At 66.1% G+C, this 26,775-nt stretch overlaps 1 protein-coding gene across 7 annotated transcripts in view; it reads right to left on the minus strand.

Annotated features, from left to right (window-relative positions):
• Positions 1 to 5,545: 5,545 nt before the first annotated feature.
• Positions 5,546 to 26,775, minus strand: part of SLC37A1 (solute carrier family 37 member 1) — a 61,091-nt gene continuing 39,861 nt past the window's right edge. For all 7 annotated transcript variants that reach the window (XM_070073119.2, XM_089330501.1, XM_070073120.2 and 4 more), the window contains 11 exons: positions 25,386 to 25,466; positions 21,910 to 22,041; positions 19,936 to 20,026; positions 19,037 to 19,099; positions 18,645 to 18,730; positions 16,685 to 16,733; positions 15,536 to 15,609; positions 14,589 to 14,667; positions 8,650 to 8,747; positions 6,518 to 6,582; positions 5,546 to 6,234 (listed from right to left, as the gene is read on the minus strand). In XM_070073119.2, the coding sequence (XP_069929220.2) occupies positions 6,219 to 6,234; positions 6,518 to 6,582; positions 8,650 to 8,747; positions 14,589 to 14,667; positions 15,536 to 15,609; positions 16,685 to 16,733; positions 18,645 to 18,730; positions 19,037 to 19,099; positions 19,936 to 20,026; positions 21,910 to 22,041; positions 25,386 to 25,466 (834 nt within the window). In that variant the 3' untranslated portion in view covers positions 5,546 to 6,218. The remainder of the gene's footprint in view (positions 6,235 to 6,517; positions 6,583 to 8,649; positions 8,748 to 14,588; positions 14,668 to 15,535; positions 15,610 to 16,684; positions 16,734 to 18,644; positions 18,731 to 19,036; positions 19,100 to 19,935; positions 20,027 to 21,909; positions 22,042 to 25,385; positions 25,467 to 26,775) is intronic.

Consider the following 26,775-nt stretch of genomic DNA (forward strand, 5'->3'; position numbering starts at 1 on the left):
CCCCTCCCCCTCCCTTTCTCTCTCTCCCTTTCTCTGTCTCTTTCTCTCTCTCCCTCCCTCTCTCTTCCTCTCTCCCTCCCCTCTTCTCTCTCTCTCCCTCTCCCTCCCTCTCGTTCCCTCTCTCTCTCCCTCTCCCTCTCTCACTCTCCCTCCCTCTCTCCCTCTCTCTGTCTCTCCCTTCCTGTCTCCCTCTCCCCCACCCTGATCCTGCCTCAGGACGTGGGTGTGAGACTTCGCAGGATGCACCTGGCTGAGCTGTCTGCAGCCGCCCTGGCTCGAGGGTGCCCCCCCCCCCCCGGCTCCGCCCGTGCTGCTCGGTGCAAACCCGGCGGGGCCCTGGGCTGGTGACGCCTCCTCCAGAGCCGCTCTGTCTCCGCCCTGGCACAGCCCTGGTAGAACCCCAGCCGACAGCGGTGGTGGGGGGCACAGCCCTGGTAGAACCCCAGCCGACAGTGGGGGGCACAGCCCTGGTAGAACCCCAGCCGACAGTGGGGGGCACAGCCCTGGTAGAACCCCAGCCGACAGTGGGGGGCACAGCCCTGGTAGAACCCCAGCCGACAGTGGGGGCACAGCCCTGGTAGAACCCCAGCCGACAGTGGGAGGCACAGCCCTGGTAGAACCCCAGCCGACAGTGGGGGGGCACAGCCCTGGTAGAACCCCAGCCGACAGCGGGGGGGGGGGAGGGAGGGGCACAGCCCTGGTAGAACCCCAGCCGACGGTGGGGGGGGCACAGCCCTGGTAGAACCCCAGCCGACAGTGGGGGGCGGGGCACAGCCCTGGTAGAACCCCAGCCGACAGCGGGGGGGGGCACAGCCCTGGTAGAACCCCAGCCGACAGCGGTGGTGGGGGCACAGCCCTGGTAGAACCCCAGCCGACAGCGGTGGTGGGGGCACAGCCCTGGTAGAACCCCAGCCGACAGCGGTGGGGGGCACAGCCCTGGTAGAACCCCAGCCAACAGTGGGGGGGGGGCACAGCCCTGGTAGAACCCCAGCCGACAGCGGGGGGGGGAGGGGCACAGCTCTGTTAGAACCCCAGCCGACAGCGGTGGGGGGCACAGCCCTGGTAGAACCCCAGCCGACAGTGGGGGGCACAGCCCTGGTAGAACCCCAGCCGACAGTGGGGGGGGAGGGGCACAGCCCTGGTAGAACCCCAGCCGACGGTGGGGGGGGCACAGCCCTGGTAGAACCCCAGCCGACAGTGGGGGGCGGGGCACAGCCCTGGTAGAACCCCAGCCGACAGCGGGGGGGGGCACAGCCCTGGTAGAACCCCAGCCGACAGCGGTGGTGGGGGCACAGCCCTGGTAGAACCCCAGCCGACAGCGGTGGTGGGGGCACAGCCCTGGTAGAACCCCAGCCGACAGTGGTGGGGCACAGCCCTGGTAGAACCCCAGCCGACAGTGGGGGAGGGGGAGGGGCACAGCCCTGGTAGAACCCCAGCCGACAGTGGGGGGGCACAGCCCTGGTAGAACCCCAGCGGGCAGGGACGCTGGCTCACAGGCGACACTTTCCTCAAGTGACGCTGCCGATGGGCATAGCCACCTCCTTGCCCCTGGGCACAGCGACCCCTACGCCTCCGGGCAGGGCTGTCCCGGGCTCGTCTCGAGGTGCAGCCAGTCACCGTGGCACAGAGGGAGGGTCTTCCAAGGCGACCCTGCCCGGGCCAGGAGGGCCACGTGCTGCCCCGAGCACGGAACATGGGCTGACAGTGGAAGTGCAGGTGCTTAGAGGGGCGACGAGGGTTCTGAGTACTTGGCAGGGAAGCGGGGACAGCTACAGAGGACAACAGAGGTGCCGGGGTGGGGGCTTTCCTGTTAGCCCCACCGAGCTCAGGAATGCACACACAGCTGCTGCCCCCTGCCGCCCTGGCTGCACGCAGGACCCTGTCCCGGAGTCCCGGAGTCCCGGTCACTCCCAGCTTGCAGCCGGAGCACCTGGTCAGAGACCGGCAGCACCCACGCTCCTGCACGGGTCCCAGCTCAGGGCCATGTCCCAGCTTCATCCGGGAGCCCTGTAGTGTGCGTGGTTAGGGACGCTTTGGCAGGGAGCTGGGGCTGTCCTGCAGGGGGTCACCCACGTCACCGAGAGCACTGCTGGAGGTGCCAGTCCTGGGCAGCACCCAGGCCCAGGGCCCTGGCGTTGCCAGCTCTGCGGTGGCTCCTGTGGCTGGGAGGGCCGGCCGTGCCTTCTGCTCTCGGCATCCTAGGGACGTTGGCTTTTCGAGAGTGGTTTCTAACGGTGACGCGGGTGGGAGCTCTGGCTGCTCCAGGCTCGGGCAGATGCCGCCGCCCTGGGCTCGCTGTCACCCTTCCAGGCATTCGTGTCACTGCTGTACCCCCCCCCCCCCACAGGCGAAGCCACTGGCAGCCCCGATCCTGGCTGTGCCGTGTGGCTGTGCCGCCGTGTCACGCCCCACGCCCGGTCGTTACGCCTGTGGAACCAGCGTGGTGCACGGGGGGCTGTGTCGAGGGGTGCAGTGGCTCCTTCCGAGTGTTCACTGGAAAATACCCAGCATGACCCAGGAGGATGAGAAGCGAGGCAGCAAACGCGGGCGCTGGCGGCTGCAGGGCCGGGCGAGGCGCCAGGGGCTTACTGCCTAATTTCCCGCATCGCTGAGAATCCCTGGAAAAGGAGATGTAAAATAAATTTTAAAAAGTCCCAGGGAAGGCTGGTTTGTTGCAGCCTCCATTGGTCAGACCCGAGGGAGCCTGGCTTTGTGGGCCCTGGGGGTGGGGCTTGGCCAGCGTGCGCCCAAGGGAGCGAGGGAGCGTGGGCACACCGCCCTCCATGACCTTGCTTCTCCGCATTTCTATCGAAGCGGGGAAGGAGCTGGTGGGAAGTGCGGAGCTGTGGGTGGTGAACGAGTGCCCGCCCCCACCCCGCGCCCCTGCCCCCCACCCGGTCCCCCCCTCCAGTCTCCTGCCTGTTCTGTCCAGGGCCCACCCTGGCCGCTGCACACATCTGATTTCTCTGAGACATGGGAAGCCAGGAGAACCTCTGGCGTGCGACGGTGGTGGTGGTGGGGGGAGGCAGCCAGGCCCAGGGTTGGAGGTGGGGAGGCACCAGGGACCCCTGAGCGCCCGCCTGTGGGCCAGCAGGGACGCTGGGAGCCGGCTCCAGCCGCGGGGGCTGCTGAGACCGGGCTGGGAGGCCCTCTGGTGGCGGCAGGATTCCGGGCTGCAGGAAACCAAAGCGAACCCAAGGCTCAGAGCCCGGGCGGGAGCAGCGTCCTCCGTGGGTTCTGGGTGGCGGCCGTGGCCGTGGGGCGTGGTCGCCACGCCTGGGTGGGGCCCTTTGTCCCGCTCTGTGGCAGGAAGCAGTGTTCTGGAGACTGCGCAGCGCCCGGGTCCCTGGCCGCCTGGGCTGCCGTGGGCCTCGCCGTGCCTGTGTGCCTCGCTGGGGGCCTGTCTCCACCAGAGCTGAGCCTGCTCCTCGCCACCTGCCGTGGCTTTCTGCACTCCCCGCCCTTCCATTTGTGACAGCTCCCACGCCTCTTGTTCCCTAATTCCCGACCTCACTTCCCTGTGCCCGCCTTGGGCCCCGCTTCCCACGCCCACGCCCTCACTCAGAGGCAGAGCCCGGCTCTCGGGATCACAGACCAGATCATGGGCCCTGAGGCCACGGGTCATGGACCACAGGCCACGGACCACAGATCATGGGCCACGGATCCCAGATCCCAGACCAGGGGTTGCCCCCCACAAGGACACGTGGCCTAGCAGGCCCTCCCATCGCCCTGTCCCAGCCCTTTTCCAAGCCTCTGGCTCTCCTGGGCCACCACTGCCTGGCCTCTCCTTCCCTCTCTTGTCTCGTATCCCTTCAGAGACCCCCCCTACTGTGGTCTCAAGGGTCTGGGGTCCACGGGCAGCCTGGTCCCACGCTCAGGCCCCCTTCCTCCCAGGAGGGCTGCCGGGAGCCTACAGAGACAGTGAGTGCAAGGAGGGGGGACGCTGCACCCTCCTTCCTGAGGCCGTGTGGGGACACGGGGGGGGGGCAGGGGGAGGGTGCCCACAGCAGGTAGACAGGAGGGGGTGTGGGCTCAGAGTGGAGACAGCCACGGCAAAGCTGGCGGAAGAGGCGAGGGCTGGCCCCACCGTGCCCTCTGCCTGCAGGGACCCCCTCTGTGGGCCGGTGGCCTGGAGACAGGGACAGTGGCAGCTCAGGATGACCTCCTGGACACACCCACCAGGCCACGGTTTCCTAGGAGGCTTCCAGCCAGGGTGGTCCTGGCAGAGGGGAGAGTGGGGGTTCCTGCGTCTGACCTTGAACCAGCTGGTGATTCCTCGCTGACCTCCTAGTTTCTGTGCTAAGTGCAGCTCTGTGCCAGGGCCCTTGAAAGCCGGCCCTCAAAGCACAAAGGGCTTGTGGGCTCCGCCCCCTGGACCGCAGAGCCCGCGCTGAGCCTAGGACCTCAGCCCCTGGGGGGTCTCAGCTCTGCTCCCCGTCCCCCCCCACAGCTGCCTAGGTTGTGCAGGCTCGGGGGAGCGGGGCAGGCCCTGGACCCTGGGTCGCCCTCTGTCCCCGGGGGGCCTGAGCAAGGACTCGTGGTGGTCAGGGCCGGGCACGCCGCCAGCCCCGTCTCGGAAGGGCAGGGGCTGGGCTGTCCCTGCCCTAGTTGGCCCCAGCCCCTCCCCAACGTGCAGCCCAGGCCAGCAGCCCCTACAGAGCATGGGAAGGGGTCCGGCTGGGGGGCGCGCAGGCGCCCTGTCCGCAGGCAGAGCCGAGTGTGTGTTCCTGGGTCCCAGCGAGCTGCAGATAAACCACGGGGAGAGGGAGGGGGAGTGGAGGCGGGCGCAGGCTGTGAGCTTCAGGGCCTTCGAGAGCGCCTCTTTGCTCTTTTTGTTTGAAGACTGCTTGAAAGGCAGAGTGAAGGGAAGGAGGAAAAGCCAGCGGCTGCTGTGCTCGGCCAGGCTGAAGCCAGGAGCCAGGAGCTTCTTCTGGTCCCCCACGTGGGTGCAGGGGCCCTGGCACTCGGGCCGTCCGCCGCGGCCCTCCCAGGCCATCAGCAGGGAGCTGGACGGGAAGCGGAGCAGCCGGGACCTGAGCCGGTGCCGGTGCCGCAGGAGCAGCCCCACCTGCTGCCCCACAGCACCGGCCCTGGCAGGAAGCTGCAAACGTGTGAGCTTGTTTTCAGGAAATGGACGCTGACGCGGTGACGGCAGCTTCCGAGGCAGCTCCACGCCGGTCTGTGTCCCCGCGTGGTCTCCACAGCCCAGGTCCTCCTCGGAGCCATCTTCCCAAACCCGCGCCCCGCCCGCCTCCGCTCCTGAGAGGGTGTGAAGCCCCCACGGGGCAGTGCCGCGCGGCAGCCCTGCCCCCACTCCGCACCGCCCGCAGAACCCGGGGCTCGGCCTCTGTGCTACCGTCGAGCCGCTGGGAGCCGGGTGGGGGCCGGGGGCTCTGTTAGCGGTGGTCGCGGCCTCCACCTGCGAGGCCCCGCGGTGTCCAGCGCCGAGCAAGCCGGGACACCCACCTCTGCCTGCGAGGTGATGGAGGTGTGCACACAGGTAGTCGTCTACGCCTTCCGCTCGGGGCTTTCTGGTTTTGTCTGGTTTTGTTTTTGTAAAAAATCATTTTATTTCAAAGGTCAGATGAGCACTTAGCGAGAGAACCGAGGAAACAAACGGCCAGGGAAGGCCTGGCGTCTGAATAAATAACCCAAAGCCATTTGGAGCTCAGAGGCCCCGCAACACAGGCCAAGTGCACGGCCCCCTGCGGCCTCACACAGCCCGCCCCGGGCTCTGCCGCGCCCCGGAGCCCACGTGGACCAGCCACGCGGTGACCCTGGGCGACAGCACGCTCCTGTGGCTCGGAGCTGGCCAGGCCTGCTGCTTCAGGGCGGGCGGGCGGGAGGTGGAGACCCCTCGGGCAGGCAGTGGGGCCGCGTTCTGTCCCCACTTCTCCCAGCTGCCAGCACCAGGTCCCGCAGCTCCTCCCGCGCTGCAGGTTCCCGGCTCCCGACGCCCTGTGCGGAAGCACCTGACGGGGACGGGGCCGTCACGGACCCGGGTGTGGGCCCGGGGCTGGCTGGGCCACCCGCCCTCGGGCTCGGTTAAGGCAGCCGGACAGCAGCGGCTCCCCAGGCGCCACGAGTCGTGTGAACAGTACCAGGAATTCTCAAGTCGCTTCTGCACGTCTTCGGGGTGTGTGTGCAAAAGGCAACGGCAAACGTCCTCCCCAACACGGGACCCTGTACTTGAACTTGTCCTTGGGGCCACTCGGCGGTCAGTGCTCCTTCAGTCTGCAGGGAGGACGGCACAGCAGGGTCACGGCAGACACTGGACTCACACAGCAGCCCCCCCGCCCGGGGACAGCCAGCGTCCCCCCCCCCACCAGCCATCTTGCTGGACACGGACACACCCACGCACCGCTCCCACGGCCGAGGAGAAGGGGGCAGAGCTGGGGGTGGGGCCACAGCTCAGCCAGCCCCCGAGGGGCAGTCACTGGAAGACAGGGAGGGCGGGACACGTGTGCCCCTTCTGCTCGGGAGGGCTTCCCAGGACGGGGTCTCACTGTGGACTTACGGAGCCTGGTCACTCGCCACTGGCCCGGGACAGCTCAGCTCCTTGTGGATGAGACGGGTCAGGAACTGCAGCCAACAGAGACAGGACGCCTGTTACTGCCGGCGGGGTGGCCGGCCGCTGCGCCCAGTGGTCACCACGCAGACCTGCTGCGGCCACTGCGGGCAGCGCCCAGGCTGGGCGGCTCTCTCCCCAAGGTGCCCTCCAGCCCGAGGGCCTGGTCACGCACGTGGCTGGGCTGTGACCCTGGAGCAGGCTCTGCGTTCGGGTCGTGTTTAAGGTGGAACTAGTCCGGCCACAAAACCACGCTCTGCTCGGGAACCGGACTGCTGGGCCGGGTTCTATTCCATGTACAGCCTTAGGGACACCCTGCTTCTCACCTCTGCCCTGGTTCCCTCCCCGGCAACCATCGCCAGGGCAGCCATCGCCATGGCAACCAGCGGGGGCGTCTTTGTTCAAGTGTTGTCATTCCGCTCTCACTGTTGTGTCCACCTGGTTCCTGACTCCAAGCGCCTGTTCCTCTCCCGAGCCTGGAAGATTCTAGCTACTTCCTCTCCAGATCGCGCTTCAGCCCAGCCCCTGCGTTCTGGCCCCTAGAGGTCCTGCTCCGGCGGGACCGCTCCCCGGCCTGCGTCTCGCGTTCCCAGCACTGCTGTGTTGCATTCTGGGCAGACGCCCGTCCGGCTGCTCCACTTCGGTCTCTCTCTGGCCTTCTCAACCTGCCCACTGACTCCTGGGCCGAAGACCACACTCCACACTTCTCATTTCCAGAACCTTCCACCGGGTGGTTTTTCAAGTTGGCTCTCCATTGTTGACAGTGTCTTTTTCCCTCATTAGTTCAGTTCCTTTCTTTACATCTTTTTAAATGATCTATTTATTTATTTGAAAGGCAGAGTGGCAGAGAGTGGGAGACAGAGTGGGCGCACCTTGGAAAGCAGTGGAAGATGGCCCGGGTGCTGGGGCCCCTGCACCTACATGGGAGACCTGGATGGAGCTCCTGGCTCCTGGCTTCAGCCTGGCCCAGTCCCAGCTGTTGTGAACATCTGGGGAGTGAACCAGCAGAAGGAAGACCTCTCTCTCTCTCTCTCTCTCTCTCTCCCTGTAACTCTGCCTCTCAAATAAATAAACAAACACATCTTAAAAACACAATGGCCTGCGGAGCTGGTTGCCCTGCTGATTCTGAGCCGAGATCTGTGCTGGTCCCAAGCAGGGACTCCGTTCCCAGCCCCCACAGAACTGGTACAAGACTTTCATTTAATCTGCAGCACTGATATTTAGAATTCTCAACTCAGTTTTCCTGGGCTCAAGCCTGGGTTCCTGTTCTGGTGAGGCAGGAAGACAGACGTGGCTCTCAGTGAGCGGCTGGTGAGGACAGGCGTCCGACGGCCTCCGCGTCCGTGTTGTCCTCTCCCTGGGGAGAACCTGACCTTCTCAGCGCAGGGGGAGCAGGAAGCAGGGGCCCCGAGGAGAGGGGCAGCGCCTCTGCCCCCGCACTCGCTCTGTCCCTCCGGCTGGGACCTGGCTCAGGCCGCTGCCCGGGTGGGACAGCTGCCGTGGGCCCAGGCCGTGCTGAGTGGACAGCTGCCGTGGGCCCAGGGTGTGCTCCCCGAGTGGACAGCTGCCGTGGGGGCCCAGGGTGTGCTCCCCGAGTAGACAGTGACGGCTGCCGTGGGGGACGTGGACAGCTGCCGGCTGCTGTGGGGGACAAGGCCGTGCTCCCCAGGTCTGGGCATGATCTCTTTCAGCTCCTGCCACAGCCACAGCCACCACCACCACCACCACCACCACCATCACCACCACCACCACCACCACCACCACCATCACCACCACCATCATCACCATCACCACCACCACCCCCCCACCCAACACCATCACCACCACCGCCGCTGTCGTTGGCCCTCTTACACAGACAGAAGCTGTGGCACAGGGAGGCCCCAGGCCACGCCCAGCCCACGCCCTCACTGGCTGACTGGGCAGAGGCCAAAGCCAAGGCGCTCAGTGCCCCTGACCTTATGCGGTCCCCCTGAGACTACAGGGCAACAGAGTCTGCCTGGTTCTGAGCGGAGCTGCCCCTCCCGCGGCACGTGGCCCCGGGCCCGCCCCCGCCGTGGCTGCCCCGGCAGGGGAGCCCTTACCAGTAAGGCACAGGCGTCGGCCAGCATCAGCATGTAGAACACGTTGCTCCATCCGGACGGGGAGAGCAGCCCAGCCAGCAGAGGGCCCAGCGCCGCTCCTGCAACGAGGCAGACACACAGGCGTGGGGCTGGGTCAGGCGGGCTCTGGGCAGGACAACTGAAACCAGCCAGGCCGGCACACGGACCCTCCCTCACACCGCTAGGTAAGAGGGCTGGCAGGGCGTGTGAGTGCGAGCGCGGGTGTGAACGCAAGTGTGAGTGTGGACGCGAGTGAGGGTGTGAGTGTGAGTGAGTGTGAGTGTGGATGCATGTGTGTGAATGAGTGTGTGTATGAATGCGTGTGTGTGTGAATGAGTGTGTGTATGAATGTATGAGTGTGTGTGAATGCATGTATGTGTGTGTGAATGAGTGTGTGTGAATGAGTGTGTGTGTGAATGAGTGTGTGTGTGAATGCGTGTATGTGTGTGTGAATGAGTGTGTGTATGTGTGTGTGAATGAGTGTGTGTATGAATGCGTGTATGTGTGTGTGAATGAGTGTGTGTATGAATGTATGAGTGTGTGTGAATGAGTGTGTGTGTGAATGCATGTGTGTGTGTGAATGAGTGTGTGAATGAGTGTGTGTATGAATGCATGTGTGAGTGTGTGTATGAATGCATGTGTGTGAATGTATGAGTGTGTGTGGATGTGAGCGTGTTTGAGTGTGTGAATGAGTGTGTATAAGTGTGCATGTGGATGCAGGTGTGTGTGTGTGTGTGTGTGTGTGCGAGTCTGTGCGTGTGTGTTTTCAACCAGTGCCATCTTTTTTTCTGGAACCACTTCTAAAGATACATTAGGGTTAGGGTTAATTATGATTTTTAAAATCAATTTTTATTTTATATTTAAATATTTATTTATTTGAGAGAGTTAGAGAGACAGAGAGAGATCTTCCAACCACTGGTTCACTCCCCAGACGGCCACGATGGTGAGGGCTGGGCCAAGTCAAGACCAGGCGCCGGAGCCCTGGGTCGCGCACGGGGCAGTGCCCGCGGAGTGGCCCCGAGCGAGGGGCAGGGCTGCACTGCACCGTGAGTGGCTGGGGAAGCTACGCACGTGTGCGCTGAGTGCGCACGTTCAGTACTTGCAGGAGAAGTGTGCAGAGACGCCCTGAAGTGTCTGGGTTCTTGGCACAGTGCGCGACGTCCCTGCGGTCTAGAGCCCAGAGGCCGGCACTGGCCTAGCAGTCAGGGCTCCGGGAAGACGCCGCGGCCCACGCTGGAGCTCCGGCCTTCACCCGTTTCTCCTCCCGGCTCTGACCGCGGACGCCTGCTGCCTGCTGAGACAGCCCGGCGGGGCACCTGGGTTCCCGTCAGCCACGTGGAAACCCGGGTTGAGCTCCTGGCTTTGGCCTGTGCAGCCCCGGAGGACAGGTGGGGAGTGAGCCAGTGGGGGGGGGGGGCTCTCTGTAGCTGTTCCCCTGCCTCTCCAATGAACAAGTAAAAACACTTAAAACAGGTTATTTATTTATTTGAAAGGCAGAACTGCAGAGAAGGGGGAGAGGGAGAGAAAGAGAGATCGCCCGTCTGCTGGGTCGGACCCCAAATGGCCAGGCTGAGGCCAGGAGCCTGGAGCTCCATCGAGTCTCCCACACGGGCGCAGGGGCCCAAGCGCTTGGGCCATCTTCCACTGCCTTCCCAGGCCATTAGCAGGGAGCTGGATTGGAAGCGGAGCAGCTGGGGCTTGAACTGGTGCCCACACGGGATGCCGGCACTGCAGGCCGGGGCTTTAGCCTGCTGTGCCACAGCGCTGCGCTACAATGATGTCAAACGAGTTCTAAAAGATGCAGGAACAAAGAAGGGAAAGAGCCCCCACACACGTGTGTAAGGACGCCTGGCACGCACTCGGTGCGTGTTCCCACCGGGACTGAGTGCAGCCGGATACACGCGCGGGACGGTTTCTCGGGTGGAAGCGCGGTCCTGAGCACGAAGAATCCTCTCCCGGCTCCTACCTCTGAAGCTGAGCTCCCGAGAACCGGTCCAGGAGCGCCTCCCGTGGTGGACGCGGACCGGGCGGGTTGCCAGTGCCTGCCGAGCTCACCCACGGCCAGCACGCGCCGCCTGGCGTCTCCGGGCAGCAACACCGCTGGCGGACGCAACTGCCCACAACACCCTTCGCAGAACGCGTCCCAGTCACCCAGCGATGCGCACCTGTATTTTCTTAGAAGAATTCCCAGGTGGCCTGCTCATGTTTACCTCAAACACAGGAAATCGGAGAAAATCCCAGGCCCAGGGCTGTCTTGCCGTGCGGCAGGTTAGGCACCTGCCTGCGGTACCGGTGGCCTGTCCCAGGGCGCTGGGTCGAGTCCCGGCTGCTCCGCTTCCAATCCAGCTCCCTGCTAACACCCCGGAGAGGAAGGCAGCAGCAGATGGCCCGAGTGCTTGGGCCCCTGCCTCCATGTGGGAGACTTGGAAGAAGCTCCTGGCTCCTGGCTGGCCCGGGCCTGGCTATTATGGCTGACTGGGGAGTGAACCCGGGGACAGAGCTCCTTCTCTGTCTCTCTCTGTCTCTGACAAATTACCCCGGAAAAGGCAGGGCTGTGGGCAGCCACTCTGTAGGAAGCGCACGGACTGCAGCCCACGTGGACCCCTGCCCTGTCACTTGCCCACCAGTGCCTGGCCGGCTGTGCGTCAGCTCGGCCTCCCTTCACCCCGCGTCACTGCGTGGATGTCAGCCCCGGGCGCACGCGGGGGACCCTGGCGGGAAGCAATTCCTCCTGACACCGCGCGGTTCCTCTGCGGCCTCGCTGGGCAGCGCTCACGGGGGACGAGCGGCATGTCGTTTCCATGGCAACGGCTCAGGGCGCCCGCCCCGTGACAGTGGCACACTAGCCCGGGGGAGCTCGGATGGGTGCTGCAGAGACCATGGCGGCGGCCTCTTTGGGGCCCCTGCAGGGTGGACCCCGCCGTCCTCTCGCAGGCGGCTTGGGTGGCGCTGGCGGGCTGCCTCCCGTCTCCGGGCGGACGCACAGCCTCCATCTGCAGCCACGCGATTCTGCCCCCTCACGTTAAGAGAACAGCAGGGAAATGGGTTCGTCACCTGCCTGTGTACTTTCTCCTCTCCTTAAACTCTGATCCTCTGCCTCAAAATAGCAACCGGGCTGCCAGCCCAGCTCCAAATTAGCTTCAGGCAGCCGGCGAGCCGAGGGAGTCACAAATCCACAGCGACCTCTCGGTCACACGGCTAACTGGGCCCGAGTCGCCTGCCCTCCTCCAAGGTCCTCCAGGCTTCTGGAAGCTTCCTTGGTGCTCTGTGGGCCAGCGAGAATGGTGGGTGCACTCCACATGGGGGGCACTGGGCTGCCCTGTCCTAGTCCCGGCCCTGGCCCCAGCCCCACGAGGGACCCTGAAAGGTGTCCGTCATTCAGTCATCTCTGGAGCTGTGCAGTGAAGGGGCCCACGCCGGGCCCATGCCAGGCCCCACGCCAAGTCCATGCTGGGCCCCACACCAGGGTCCACACTGGGCCCACACCAGGCCCCACGCCAGGGCCCCCACGCCACAGCCCATGCCAGAGCCCACGCCAGGGTCCACACCAGAGCCCAGGCTGGGCCCATGCCAGAGCCTACACTGGGCCCACACCAGGGCCCATGCCAGGGCCCACACAGAGCCCACGCCAGGGCCTCATGCCAGAGCCCACACCAGAGCCCACACCGGGCCCACACCGGGCCCACACTGGGCCCACACCAGAGCCCATGCCAGGACCTCATGCCAGAACCCACACTGGGCCCACGTCAGGGCCCACACTGGGCCCATGCCAGGCCCCACGCCAGCCTGGGCTGACTCTTGGGGGAGCAGCCACAGCCCAGCTTCTTAGCCCAGGCTGCACTGGGCGCAGGGCACAGCGGCCGGCCCTGGAGAGGCAGCCGGAGCGTGGAGCCGGAGATCCTGAGATGCGGGGGGCGGCCCTGCCTGAGGAGCTGTGGACCCCGCTCCTTACCGAGGAGCCCGGCCTCCAGGGCCGGCCTGAGATCCCCGATGCCCGGGATCGGAGGGTCAGTTCTTGCTGGGGGGACGCAGCAGAGACCACCACGGCCGCTCCCAGCCCCAAGGAGCTTCCCCCAGCGGAGGGAGGCCAGACAGAGCCAAGGCAGGAAGTGCTGTGGACAGAGGGGGGCTCACTGAGCAGACACGGGTACAGAGCTGTGCAGCGGGGTGGGGACACCCAGGGCACAGCCGTGCAAAGGCCCCGTGCAGGGGCCACACTGGCATCTGTGGGCAGCAGCATAGAGGCTGGGAGGCTGTGGGCAGTGGAAGGACGCTGGGCCCTGAGCTGGGAACACAGCAATGGGCACCCAGAAATGTCCTGTGGACATCCGCCACCCGGCCAGCACGAAGGCCATGTCCCATGGACACCTGCCACCCGGCCAGCACAAGGCCATGTCCCATGGACACCTGCCACCTGGCCATCACAAGTCCATGTCCCGTGGACACCTGCCACTTGGGCAGCATGAAGGCCACGTCCTGTGGACACCCGCCACCTGGCCAACACAAGGCCACGTCCCGAGGACACCTGCCACCTGGCCAGCACAAGGCCACGTCCCATGGACACCTGCCACCCGGCCAGCACAAGGCCACGTCCCATGGATACCTGCCACCCGGCCAGCACAAGGCCACGTCCCGAGGACACCTGCCACCTGGCCAACACAAGGCCACGTCCCATGGACACCCGCCACCTGGCCAGCACAAGGCCACGTCCCGTGGACACCTGCCACCTGGCCAGCACAAGGCCACGTCCCATGGACACCCACCACCTGGCCAGCACAAGGCCACGTCCTGAGGACACCCGCCACCTGGTCAGCACAAGGCCACGTCCCAAGGACACCTGCCACCTGGCCAGCACAAGGCCATGTCCCATGGACACCTGCCACCTGGCCAGCACAAGGCCACGTCCCATGGACACCTGCCACCCGGCCAGCACAAGGCCACGTCCCGAGGACTCCTGCCACCTGGCCAGCACAAGGCCATGTCCCATGGACACCCGCCACCTGGCCAGCACAAGGCCACTTCCCGTGGACACCTGCCACCCGGCCAGCACGAAGGCCACGTCCCATGGACACCTGCCACCCAGCCAGCACAAGACAATGTCCCATGGACACCTGCCACTTGGGCAGCATGAAGGCCATGTCCCGTGGACACCCACCACCTGGCCAGCACAAGGCCGCAGGGGGCGGCCGAGGGGAAACACCAGCCCATCCCCCAGGGCAGCAGGAGAGCCGGGCTCTGATCGAGCTGGGTTTCCTGAGCCGCCCGGGTCTGCCTATCACTGGTTTTTCTGCTTTGAGACCCCGGTCCGCCTCCCCACCCACCCCAAGCTCCTTCACCCAGCTCCCTGGTCAGGTGCTGGGGCCAGGCGGCACCAGGCTGCAGCCCCAGAGCCTCCACACCCCGAAGCCTCCCATACCTCAGGTTCAGGGGCGTCTCCCCGGCTCCCAGGGCCCGGTGCAGGCGGGGTCCTGCCTGGCGGGGAGCAGTCACTGCTGCTTGCAGAGGTGGGGGAAGGGCAAGGCCAAGGCCACGGCCTGCTCTGGCTGGCGGGCTGGGAAGGCCTGGTGTTTTGCAACCCCCACCGCCTGTCCTCATCTTCCTGTGCTCCACAACACGCCACCCGCCGGGGTCCCGCGTGCTCCAGGAGGACGCTTCTCCTGGCACCACCCCTTCTGTATGTGTGTCCCCTCCCGACAGGACGGTGACCACAGCCAGGGGACCGCCCGCAGCCCCGACCTTGGGGAACTGGTCCAGCTGGTCTCGTGCCCGCCTCACCTCCAACACCGCCCAGCCACACGGGACAGCCCTACAGGCTGGCCGCCCCGGGCTGACCTCGCGCAGTGTGAGAAGGCCAGCCGACCCTGACGCTCCCAAGGCAACCGGAAGCCGGGGCGCCTGTCGGCCAGGATGAGTCTGCGCACCTACAGAGCCGGTCCCGTCGATGATGGCGGTCACGGTGGACAGGGCGTGCGAGTTCCCCTTCAGGCTCTTGTGAGTGCCCTGGAGGAGAGCAAACACCAAGGTGAACCAGGTCTCAGCGGCTTAGAAGCGGGAGAGCCCGGCCGCCCGGGGACGGCGGCCTCCAAGTTCATCACGAAGCATGGCTTCCATCGCAAAGCCCGCTCCGCTCCGTCCCAGGCCCCCCTCGCTTGCCTCGCGGGGCAGCCAAGCTGCAAGGGTGCTGAAGCCACAACCCCCCCGGGACCCCTGCCCAGAGCGCTGCTCCCCGCCCGGGCACCACAGCACGGGAGCTGAACGACTCCCGCCCCTGCCCCGAGCTGCGGCGGCAGCTGGGGTCTCTCTGTGGTGCGTGCCAGACCCCTCTGTGTGCTTCAATACCAGCACATGCCAGGGGAGGGCGAGGGGCCCGAGCGACCCAGGCACGAGGGCTGCGCCCTGGCTGCGGGCACAAGGCCGGGGTCAACAGCACCCACTGAGGACGACAAAAGGAGAAGAAACCGGGGCAGCGGCGCCCGGGACAAACTGTGCCCAAGCTGTGAGCGTAAACACCCACGTGGGAGACACACACAGTGGAAGCCACCCCCAGCCCGCTTTTCTCAGAGTCCGATAGAGCAGCCAAAGCTCATCCTCCCTCTCCCCCACGAGGGCGGCCCCCGTGTGGGACTGGTGTGGGTCCTAGCAGTTTGCCACGCCCACACGGACGAGTCTCCTGCTCGCGCCCGCCCCCAGCAGGCTGCATGAAGGCCATGGAGGAAGGCCCCCGGCAGAGATGGCCGGGGGCGGGGCGGGGTTGTCCCTCTGGGTCTGTGACTCGGGACATGGAGATGGAGGAGCCCAGGTCCCCCCGCTCCTCCCCGTGGGCCTGCCAGGGGCCCGAGACCACGCGGATGATGGCCCGGGCACTCACCAGGTCGGCAGAGACGGCGGTGGTGATGAGCGCGTAGGGCCCGCTGACCAGGGCTCCGCTCAGCAGCAGCATGGCTGTGGGAAGCAGAGGGGTGCTGAGCGCGGAGCAGTGTTCCCTGGGAGCACCGCGCGGCTTGGCCTGGGCGGGGGCAGGGCGGCCACACAGCGCCACCGGCCTCCCGCAGTGCCCGGCGCTGTTCAAGTCCCAGGTGCCCGAGGGCCCAGGTGCGGGCTCCGGTTCCTCCACCCGGGGCGGCAGCCGCTGTTGGCACCTGGCCACCCTGCCCCCTTCAGCTGGACCCGGCTGCGGCTTTCTCGTCACGACAGTGGCTACGGCACGCTCACTGCGGGCCCACGACGTGCCTTTCGGGGACCATCTCTCGGCACACAGACCTTTGCGCGAAGCTTCAGGACCTGGCAGGAGACTCCAGGCAGCCTCCCGGCTCTCGCCACCAGGAAGTGGGTCTCGGTGCCGCCGTCCTGCCAGCCCCGCGGGGACCGCGGAACAGCTGCGCTCCGGTCACACCTGGCCCGAGCGCTCTCACTGCCCACAGGAGGCGGCCGACACCGTCCCGGGCAGCTGCTTTCTGGGTCACTTTCCCTGGGACCGCCCCCAACCCACACCTGTGCATGCCCACCGCTGGCTTACTGCTGGAGGTGTATTCTGTCAGTGCCGTCGGCGGGGAGCGTGCAACTGGTCCCCCAGGGTGACATCACTGCCCCGGTGGCTGATGGAAGCCAGCCGGGAGGAGATGGACTGGGCCCTGCCCCGGCTCCCAGGTCACCAAGCCAGGGGCTTGGCCATTTGCAGCAGCCCAAGAGCCAGCCTAGGCCTGGCCTTTACCTCGGGTGCGGGTGCTGTGCGCTCCTGCAGGGGCCACTCAAGGGCTGTGTCCAGGTGCAGACTGGCCTGAGCAGCCTGCTCTGGACACCTGGGGCTCGGCACTGCCCAGACCAGGCAGCCTGCACCTGCCCCCACCCCCCGGCCTGCTCGCAAACCCGCACACAGCCAGCCTGTGCCTGGGGCAGGAGTGCCCGCCTCTGCCCCAGACGGGTACCTGCTCCTGTTACAGCAGCCCACGCTCCCTGGCTGACTCCCCACCCCCTCTCCCCAGGCCACGGGGCAAGCAGTAAGGCTCCAGGTACTCACCCACAGTGGCTTCCAGACCCATCCTGCTGACGGTGGAGAACACATACAGCTGTGAACAGGCAGACACGGTGAGACGGGGGACCCAGGCCACACCCCCAGCCAGTGCAGCCAAGGCCACGCCCCAGAGTGGGCCCAGGCCACACCCCTAGCAAGGGACCCAGGCCACACCCCAGAGTGGGACCCAGGCCACACCCCCAGCAAGGGACCCAGGCCACACCCCCAGCATGGAACCAAGGCCACACCCCAGAATGGGACCCAGGCCACCCCCCCAGCATGGAACCAAGGCCACACCCCCAGAGTGGGACCCAGGTCACACCCCCAGAGTGGGACCCAGGCCACACCCCCAGCAAGGGACCCAGGCCACACCCCCAGCATGGAACCATGGCCACACCCCCAGAGTGGGACCCAGGTCACACCCCCAGCAAGGGACCCAGGCCACACCCCAGAGTGGGACCCAGGCCACACCCCCAGCATGGAACCATGGCCACAGCCCCAGAGTGGGACCCAGGTCACACCCCCAGCAAGGGACCCAGGCCACACCCCAGAGTGGGACCTAGGCCACACCCCCAGCATGGAACCATGGCCACACCCCCAGCATGGAACCATGGCCACACCCCAGAGTGGGACCCAGGCCACACCCCCAGCATGGGACCTAGGGCACACCCCCAGAGTGGGACCCAGGCCACCCCTACCCACTGCAACCAAGGCCACACCCCAGAGTGGGACCCAGGCCACACCCCCAGAGTGGGACCCAGGCCACTCCTACCCACTGCAACCAAGGCCACAGCCCCAGAGTGGGACCCAGGCCACACCCCCAGCATGGGACCCAGGCCACACCCCCAGAGTGGGACCCAGGCCACTCCTACCCACTGCAACCAAGGCCACACCCCCAGAGTGGGACCCAGGCCACACCCCCAGAGTGGGACCCAGGCCACACCCCCAGCATGGGACCCAGGCCACACCCCCAGCATGGAACCAAGGCCACACCCCCAGAGTGGGACCCAGGCCACACCCCCAGCATGGGACCCAGGCCACACCCCCAGCATGGAACCAAGGCCACACCCCCAGAGTGGGACCCAGGCCACACCCCCAGCATGGGACCCAGGCCACCCCCAGCATGGAACCAAGGCCACATCCCCAGAGTGGGACCAAGGCCACACCCCCAAGTGGAACTAATGCCACACCCCCAGCAGGGGACCCAGGCCACACCCCCAGCATGGAACCAAGGCCACACCCCCAGAGTGGGACCAAGGCCACACCCCCAAGTGGAACTAATGCCACACCCCCAGCAGGGGACCCAGGCCACACCCCCAGCATGGAACCAAGGCCACATCCCCAGAGTGGGACCAAGGCCACACCCCCAAGTGGAACTAATGCCACACCCCCAGCAGGGGACCCAGGCCACCCCCAGCATGGAACCAAGGCCACACCCCCAGAGTGGGACCCAGGCCACACCCCCAGCATGGGACCCAGGCCACAGCCCAGCCAGCATCCCTGGGCCATACTCTGGCTGACCGCAGGAGGCAGGAGGATCCCCACGGAGCTCCTGGGCTAACGGGGTCGGCGCTGGGCAGCCTTCCCTGGGGGCCCTGTGTGAGGCCCGTGGCCTCCTCGGCTTCTCTGCCTGGTGACACTCAGTCACCCTTTTAGTGTGCGAGGGCCACGCTGACCAAGCACTGGGCCTGACTGTGTTCTGGGCACAGTCAGACTAGGGAGGCAGACGGGCGAGGAGTCACAGTGTAAGGGTTGGGGTGGCAGCGTCACCGCCAGTGTCACTGTGTCACCACAGGAAACAGCAAGGCCACGCTCCTCCATCCTCTGCCGCTCCCAGTGCTACTGCCAGACGGGGGACTGACCAGAGAGGGGCCCTCACTGCCCAAGAGCAGGAACAGCACAGCGAACCAGGTAGGCTGGGGGGAGGGGCAGGCGGGAGCACTCCCAGGGTGGGGGCGGGGCTGACCGTGGGCGCGGCCAGCAGCAGCATGAGGCCGCAGGTGGAGGCCCTCTTCTCTAGGCGGTCGGAGATCACGCCTGCCAGGATCCCACCTGCAAGGGGGAGGGGCAGGCAAGGTGTGACCTGGGTGCAGAACTCCAGGGAGGCCCCCCCCCCCCGCTCTGGGCCTCCCAGGGTTGTTGGGGAAGGTGACAGCCCCAGGGCATTGGGGCAGGCTCAGGGTGGGCTTCAGTCACCCTGCTGTAGCCCCTTCACCTGCCAGGGCCCCCACCCCACCCACTGTCTCCGGCTCAGGAAGACGGGCAGGCCTCTGTGGGCTGATGGCCTCGCGGCTCGGGTACTGTGAGACCCCGGCTGTCCCCAGGGGGTCCCAGCACCGCCCCCGCCGTGGGACTCACCGAAGATCCCGCCCACGTCAAACAGGGTGGACAGCTCGCCGGCTCTCTTGGCATCCAGGTGATCTAGGAAAACGGCAGAGTGAGCTCTGGGGGCGCCCTGGCCAGGGAGCTGCGACACTGACGCAGGCCCTGTGGCGATGGCTGGCTGGCTGGCCAGGGAGCTGCGACACCGTGACGCAGGCCCCGTGGCGATGGCTGGGGGCTGGCCAGGGAGCTGCGAGCGTGACGCAGGCCCCGTGGCGATGGCTGGGTGGCTGGCTGACCAGGGAGCTGCGACACCGTGACGCAGGCCCTGTGGTGATGGCTGGCCGACTCGGATTTACAGGAGACAAGGACAAGCAGGGGCTCTCCTCCTCCTCGCTCTCCCCGACACCCAGGGCCCAGAGGCCACTGTGGGCCCGGCCACCCCCACCATCAGCCCTTCTTCTGAGGGTCGCTGATCCCCGCTCGCCTTTCTCCTGGGGGCCACACACAAGGGAGGGGGCCCACACTGCGGAGGGGCAGGCTCCATCCCCCCAGTCCCCATCCCCAGCCACAGTGTCCCCGCCCCTCCGTCCCCACAAGGGGAGACGTGCGTCTCCGGGAAGCAGGGCCTGGGTCAGCTCCTCAAGGATTTCCTGGCTCGGATCCCAGCGGCCCTGCCCCCGCTCAGTGCGGGCGGCCCCAGAAGAGGAAGGGCCCCGAGCCACAGAGCCACGGAGCCACGGCTGGGACGCCACGTGCCAGCCCTGAGGCCCCGACGGTTGGGAAGTTTGAGAGCTGAATTCTGTGTTGAACTGTGTTCCATACGCAGTTAGAGAGCACGGCTCTCCAGGCACCCGTGTGGCCCACACGGGGCTGCAGACAGCCGAGGAGCAAAGGAGGGGCAGCTCCCACGGCTGGGCCCCGGGGGGACTCACCCACACTGGTGATGTACAGCGGCAGCCAGAAGAGAAAGGTGTAGCTGACCAGCTTGGCGAACAGCAGACACAGAGAAAACTCGATCACGCCCTGCAAGAGAAGGCGGCCGGCTGGCCTCACCCGCCACAGCGCCCGCCCGCTGGCCCGGCCTCCGCAGACCTGGCCGGGCTTGGCCACGGCCCTGTTGTCCAGGGCGGGAGGAGTGCGAGCCGGCGGGAGACGTGGCCGGCAGGGACGCACTCCCAGCACACGGCGGCTTTTGGAGCTGGAGAGTCGGCCTCTCTCTCCAGTGGAAACACACGGCCATTTGATTCTCTGGCATGAGCCGGTCGGGAGCTCAGGCAGAGCAGGGCGTGGCGGGGGGTGGTCCAGGGTCCGAGTGCGTCCTCTTCCCTGGAGCACTGCGCAACTGCCCCGAAACACAGCAGCGGCTCCGCCAGGCCTGGGGCCGCCACTCTGCCACGCGTGACACACAGCAGGGGATGCGGGGGACAACGGCGAGCGGAGGGAAGGACCCCTGAGACGGGCGTGGGGTGAGCACCGGTGGCACAGTGACTGCAGGTGCCATCTGGACAGCAGGGGCGAGGGATCCAGGACCCAGCCCTCCCCCACCCATTGCCAGGCTGCCTGCGCTCGGCACCCCCGTCAAAACGGGGCAAAGGTGCACATTCGATTCCTCTCGCTTTGAAATGGAGCAAACTGAAGCGTCGGCACTGCCCTAGGCGTGCGGGGACATGCGCGGGAGTCGCTGTGTGGCCCCAGGCGCCGGCTGGCGCACTGGGCTGCCGGGAAATCAGCTGTCTTCATGCCCAGAGCAGCACACAGCCAGGCAGGCAGCCCAGGCCTCCCAAGCCTGCCCCCACCTCCATACGCCTCCCACAATGGCATTGCCAGTGTGCGCCCTACTTTCAGACAGCATTTGGGGCAGCCAGCGCCACGTGGCGCGGAAGGTCACCAGCTGCTAGCAGGGACACGGGTTTTCAAACCTCTGGCTGCCCCAGGGGCCCGGCCCAGCGCTCTCCGCGGGCTGCCGCCGGCTCAGGCTCCGCTGCGGGGACCCAGTGTCTCCCGGACCCTGCTAGCACTCTCTGTTCTGAACCTGAGGCAGGGCCTGGGGAAGGCGGCTGGGCTGTGTGGGAGCGCTCTGGGCAGGTGACAGTGCCAGCGGGCATGGCCTGGCCTCGGCGCGCCTGGGACAGCCGGTGCCACCTGGCTCCCTGGCACAGGCTGCTCCCCGCCTTCCTCGCCCTCTGCAGACCCCACTATCTGCTGTGGGAGTGGTGGAGTCAGGAACGGAAAAACCAGGAGGCACGGGAAGTCGTCGGCTCTGCCGCCCCCAACGCGGCACAGCCGCTCCCTCCTCCTCCCCGCGGGCCAGTTTTCCGTCCTCCCGTGTCTGTGCTCCCCGTGGCCCCTTGTCCCCCAGCAGGCCCGCGGGGCTGGCAGACCGAGCGCGTGTCCGCCAGCCTGTCCTCCCGCGGGCACTCAGCCCCGGGGCCGGGTCCTCTCCGTGCTGCAGGCCCCTCCCAAGCACCCGCACGGACTTCCCGGGGCTGGGCTCAGCTGGGGCTCAGAGCAGCACCAAGGTCCGCGCCCCCTCCCGAGGCCTCCGGGCCAGCAGGGTAGCGGGTGAGTGCCCAGAAGGATGGGCTTGGGGGTCGGGGGTCAGGCCTCAGCTCCCCAGCCACCGTCGCACAGGTGCCGGTCTAGAGCAGCCGGATTTTCTTTTTTTTTTTTCCCTTTAAGACCAGAGTCCTATTTGTCCATGAAATACTGCATTTCTAACCAGAGCAAACACCTTTCAGAACAACGGAAGCCTAGTGGGGGCAAGTAAAGGCCGCGGCAGCAGCTCCCGGCTGCTCCGTCTTCCACGCCGGGGCTTCACCAGCCCGGGGAACGCCGGGCTGGGATGGCGTCTTCAAGATGGCTGACGGACTCGCCCTCACCCCACCTCCACCCCGGGGGGCACTCACTGGAATCCTCAGGGCCCCCAGGAAGCTGATGGCGGCCACGCCGCTCCCGCTGTCCCCGGGCAGAACGACCATGTGGCTGGCGTGCGCGGAGCTCTTGCCATCCGACAGCAGCAGGCACTGCATCTCTGGGTCCTGCGACAGAGAGAGGGTGAGGGCACACTCCTCACGGCCACGTCTCCCACCGTGGTCACGTTTGCGCGGCACAGAGCAGCACGGACACACCGGGTCCTCCCACCCAGAGACAGGAATTTGAAAAGGTGAGAGAACGCAGGGGGCTGCCATGGGTGACAGAGGAAGGTGAGGATGCCCACAGAAACACCACGGGCACGCGGTCAATGGCGCGGGGAACACGGAATTAAACGGTGAGTCCAGGGGCCGGCATGGTGGCGTAGCGGTGAAGCCTCCGCCTGCGGCACCAGAACACACAGGGGCTCTGGTTCGAGTCCCGGCTGCTCCACTTCCGATCCAGCTCTCTGCTGTGGCCTGGGAAAGCAGTAGAAGATGACCCAAGTCCTTGGGCCCCTGCACCCACGTGGGAGACCCAGAAGAAGCTCCTGGCTCCTGGCTTCAGATTGGCACAGCTCCGGCCGTTGCGGCCATCTGGGGAGTGAACCAGCAGATGGAAGACCTCTCTCTCTCTCTCTCTGTAACTCTACCTCTCAAATAAGTAATCTTGTTTTTTCTTTTTTAAAAAAGATGAGTCTATTCTGGTGCAAAAGTTTTTGCCATCCACTTAGTTTTCAACACCGCGTGGCCTACAGGGGGAATCATGCCTCATTCCAAACTGGGCTTTTGGGACGGCCGCCAAGGAAGCTTAGCCGTCTGCTGCAGCCTGGTGGCTGTGGGCTCTGCTCCGGGAAGAAACGCGCGAGGCTAAGCTGCCAGTGGCCTCACGGGGCAGGGGGGGAGGCAGGTGACTTCTGCGGAAACGCCAGCCGGAACTTCCCTACGAGGCCCCGGGCGTCAGCGTCCTGAGGCCCCTCACGACGTCCGGACGTTCCGCAGGGGCCCCGGCCTCGGGGCGCCTCGAGTGGAGTTCGTGTGAATTCAGAGTCCTTCGTGAAAGCACCGGAGGTCCACAGTTCATGAACAAGACACCTTCAGAGTCTCCACGAAGCCAGACAGGCTTCGCGGAATTTATCTCCCTGCAGCCTCTGCGCGTGGATTCCGAACGCAGCGCAGCTTTGGAAGATGCAGCGGGTGATGGGCTCTGGGCCCTCACCCTGGATCTTCAGGATTCTCCCAGCGAAAACCAGAAATTCAGGACTGAGTGGCAGGTGCGGCAGGTGCAGCCTGTGTGGGTGCAGTGCCGGTGCGAGCTCGGGGCCCAGGGTGGCCTCTGGCTAGCAACCTGACGTTTAACCACACTCTGGTGGTCCAGGCCGGGGACGGCTACTGCCAGGCGTGAACGCCAGCGGCTTCCCCGCGGCCATTCCAGGAAGGGATACGGAAGCGAAGAGCTACAGTTGCGTTTTGGGAATACACGCTTCCTGCAAGAATTACGCGAGCTGTCCGGTCTGGGGGTCAGATCCACAGTTCCCAGCTGTCCGGTCTGGGGGTCAGATCCACAGTTCTCAGCGCTGGCTAAACACGGGACTCCCCCGGGGGCTTGAGAACCGGAGGCCCAGCCGCCCCCAGGCCCTGCGGCAGGCTCTGGGGCGGCCCCACCCCCTGACAACTGCACTCCTGAGACCTGGATGAGATGCTGGCCACAGAAAAACAACACCGTGCGCGGAGTCGCCTCAGCCAGGAGGGGGCGCTCTGACCTGAGAGTGGCGATGGCAGCGGCCACAGGCCTGGCCACCCTGGGCCCTGGGCCCAGACCCTCTGCTCCTGTGTGAGCAGGGAGGGCCCCGGTGGAGCACAAGCCCTGGGCCTGCGTCTCCGCCAGGGCTCCCTGCCACCAAATCCCGGCCGCTCGTTTCCGGAGGAGACTGGGCAGGAAACCTGGCAGATTTCCTAAGCACTCAGCCGGGGGCGAGGGGCACCCCTCCTGGCCTCTGGGCGGGCAGGTTTCCATCTGCCTGCTAGGGTCCCCTCCGGGATCTGCAGAACCTCGCGTGGGGGTGGAGCCTCAGCCCGTGCACCGTTCCCGAGGGCAAGGCGGCCGTCAGAACACAGCCAGGCGCCAGTGTCTGACCTCGCGGGGAAGACCCCCACCCCCTGGCCGAGTGCCTGGGCTCAGTTCCCTGCTCTGGCGACCGATGGCGCAGACCCCGGTGGGCAGCAGGTGGCAGCTCAAGTGGCTGGGTCCCTGCCGCCCCTGTGGGAGACCTGGAGTGAGTTCCTGGGGGCTGTGGACCAGCGAAGGAAGCTCTGCAGCTGTCTGTCGGTCTCTCTGTCGGTCCTAAATCACGAAACACAAAATCGCTACACACACAGGCACATGGGGAGCACGGCACAGCATCCACGTCTCCCACGCGGTGCAGGGGCCCAAGCACTCGGGCCACCTTCTGCTGCTTCCCAGGCCATGAGCACGGAGCTGGATTGGAAGTGGAGCAGCCGAGACTTGAACCGACTCCCGTGTGACACCACAGTGCGAAGCCCAAACCCAAGGACCACAAAGCACATGGTACGGTTTTCCCCAGTGTAGCGCTTTGACCACCATGAATACATTTCTCCAAGTGATAAAGGAAAAAAAGCGGGCAGTGCTGCGACGGGTTAAAACCAGCTGACAGTGGCACCCAGTGCCAGGGCACCGGTTCGAGTCCCGGCTGCTCTGCTTCCAACCCAGCTCCCTGCTGATGGCCCTGGGAAGCAGCGGAGGGGTGCCGGGGTCCCTGGCGGCCATGTGGGAGACCCGGATGGAGTTCTGGGCTCCCGTGGCTTCAGCCTGGCCCAGCCCCAGCTGTGGTGGCCATCTGGGGCGTGACCCAGCAGATGGAAGATTCTCTCTCTCTCTCTCGGTCTCTCCTTCTGTCACTCTACTTTTCAGATAAATAAAATAAATCTTAAAAAAAAAAAAAAAAAAAAAAAAAACAGGTCCACTGTGTCCCTGTGGGCTGAGGGGTCAGCCAGGCAGAGGTGACATGAGGCCACCCACAAGCCACCGGGGAGGCTGCTGGGCCTCACTGTGCCCTCCCCCCCCCGCCAGGCAGGTGCGCAACGCCTCAGTGCCCGGCTGCAAAGCGGGGGAGGGGTGGAACAACTCTGTCCCCTCACCTCGCCCGGCCAGGCCTGACGCTGTCCCTTCACTTCCTGCACAGCTCTGCCCCCGGGCCCCTCTCAGAGCAGGCCTGGGACACGCCCACTCCCCCATGGCCTGGCACTCAGGGCAGGTGACCAAGCGTCCCCGTGCCCCTGTCCCCCGCCCGGGACAGCGCCCGTTGTTGAGTGGCTGAACCGCGTTCAGGTGTGATTAACAGTCAGCACGAGTGCAGCCTGCCGTCCAGAGAGAGCCGGCACGGGAGACGCCGGGGCGCCGCCTCCGAGCCTGCAGGGAGCGGGCGGCCGCGAGGGCATGGCGGGGGGCTTACCAGGGGCCTGTTCTTCTCGTGGTTCAAGCTTTGCTTCTGGAGCCTGAATCTGCTGGTGCCATTCTCAACGCCTCTGGAATGCTGGGAGGGAGGGAGAGTTCCGATTAGAGCAACTACTGAAGCAGAAATGAAACCCAAGTGCACGGCTGCCCAGACGAGACACGGCTGAGGCCCGGGGCTGCACAGCGCCGTCCCGGGGCCCCAGACCCCCGGACCCCCGGACCCCCGGACCCCCAGACAGAGAGCCTGCGGGGAGGCTAAGCTGAGACCTGGTGCGAGCAGGCCCAGCCTCCTGAGTGGCCGTGGCCTTCGCCGTGGCTTGAGAGACAACAGGGCAGAGGCCTGCTACAGGTGACCTGGCTGGGGAGGAGGGGAGGAGGAGGGAGAGGAGGGCTCTCCCAGGGGGGAAGGGGGCGTGGCTTGCTCAGGGGGCGGGGGGGGGGGATGGGCAGACAGCTCCCAGCCCAGGGTCACTGCCCACTCTCCCGCCACGGGGCAGGGGTGGAGACGAAGGCGGTTCCTTGGGCGCAGAGATGGGGGCCCTCCAGGGCCTGGTCTAGGCCAGCTGTGCCCCCGCCCCAGGACTCCCACAGCGGGAGACCCAGAGGCGCCCCCGGCTCTGAGCGCCCAGAGCGCAAGGCTGAAGCAGAAGAGGTGCGCAGTCCGCGTCCTGCACTCGGAGGGGCTCGGTGTGTGCGGGCGCCCCCAGCGGGCCGGGATGGTGAGCAGGCTGGCTGACCGTTCCAGCCGGGCAGGCAGGCTCCCCCGCGCCCTCCTCTCCACGTCCCCAGAGCCCCAGGTTTTCAGCCAGGAACCCGGGTGCTGAAGGCGCAGCCTCTGCTCGCTCCCTGCAGCGAATGATGTGAGGACCTTCTAGGAAGAACCCCCCCTTCCTCCTGGCTGGGATACAGATGTAATGGCTGGAGCTCCAGCAGCAACCTGGACTAATCCTTCACCGGTTTATTCGACAAATAATTACTAAGCAGCAACACTGTTTCAGTTGTTTGGATACCAGCTCCGGCATGAACGCCACACACAGGGGCAAAGCAGAGGCCGGAGGAACCTGGGCCGGTGGCGCAGGGACCCACCACGCCACCCGGGCTGGCTACGCCTTCCTGCACGACTGGACCAGGCAGGCAGAAGCCCCTTCCCATCCTGCCTGCGCCACAGCGCCTGGTTTCCCCGCTGCTTGCTGCCGGCGGGAACCCAGCTGTCACGGAGGCGGCGGTGACTTGGGCACAGCCTCGAGGAGGAAGGTGGCCCCTGCACGGCTTCCTCAGCCCGCGTAACCCAGCGGGCGCACACAACTCAAAGGACGAAGCTCACGGCCCTGCAGCCGCCGAGGCAGAGACGGCCGTTAAAGGACTGACTGCTTCCCGTTCCAAGTGTC

This window comes from Oryctolagus cuniculus, chromosome 4 (assembly GCF_051225735.1).
Source record: "Oryctolagus cuniculus isolate XC-2025 breed Fujian yellow rabbit chromosome 4, ASM5122573v1, whole genome shotgun sequence".
Classification (NCBI taxonomy): Eukaryota; Metazoa; Chordata; class Mammalia; order Lagomorpha; family Leporidae; genus Oryctolagus; species Oryctolagus cuniculus.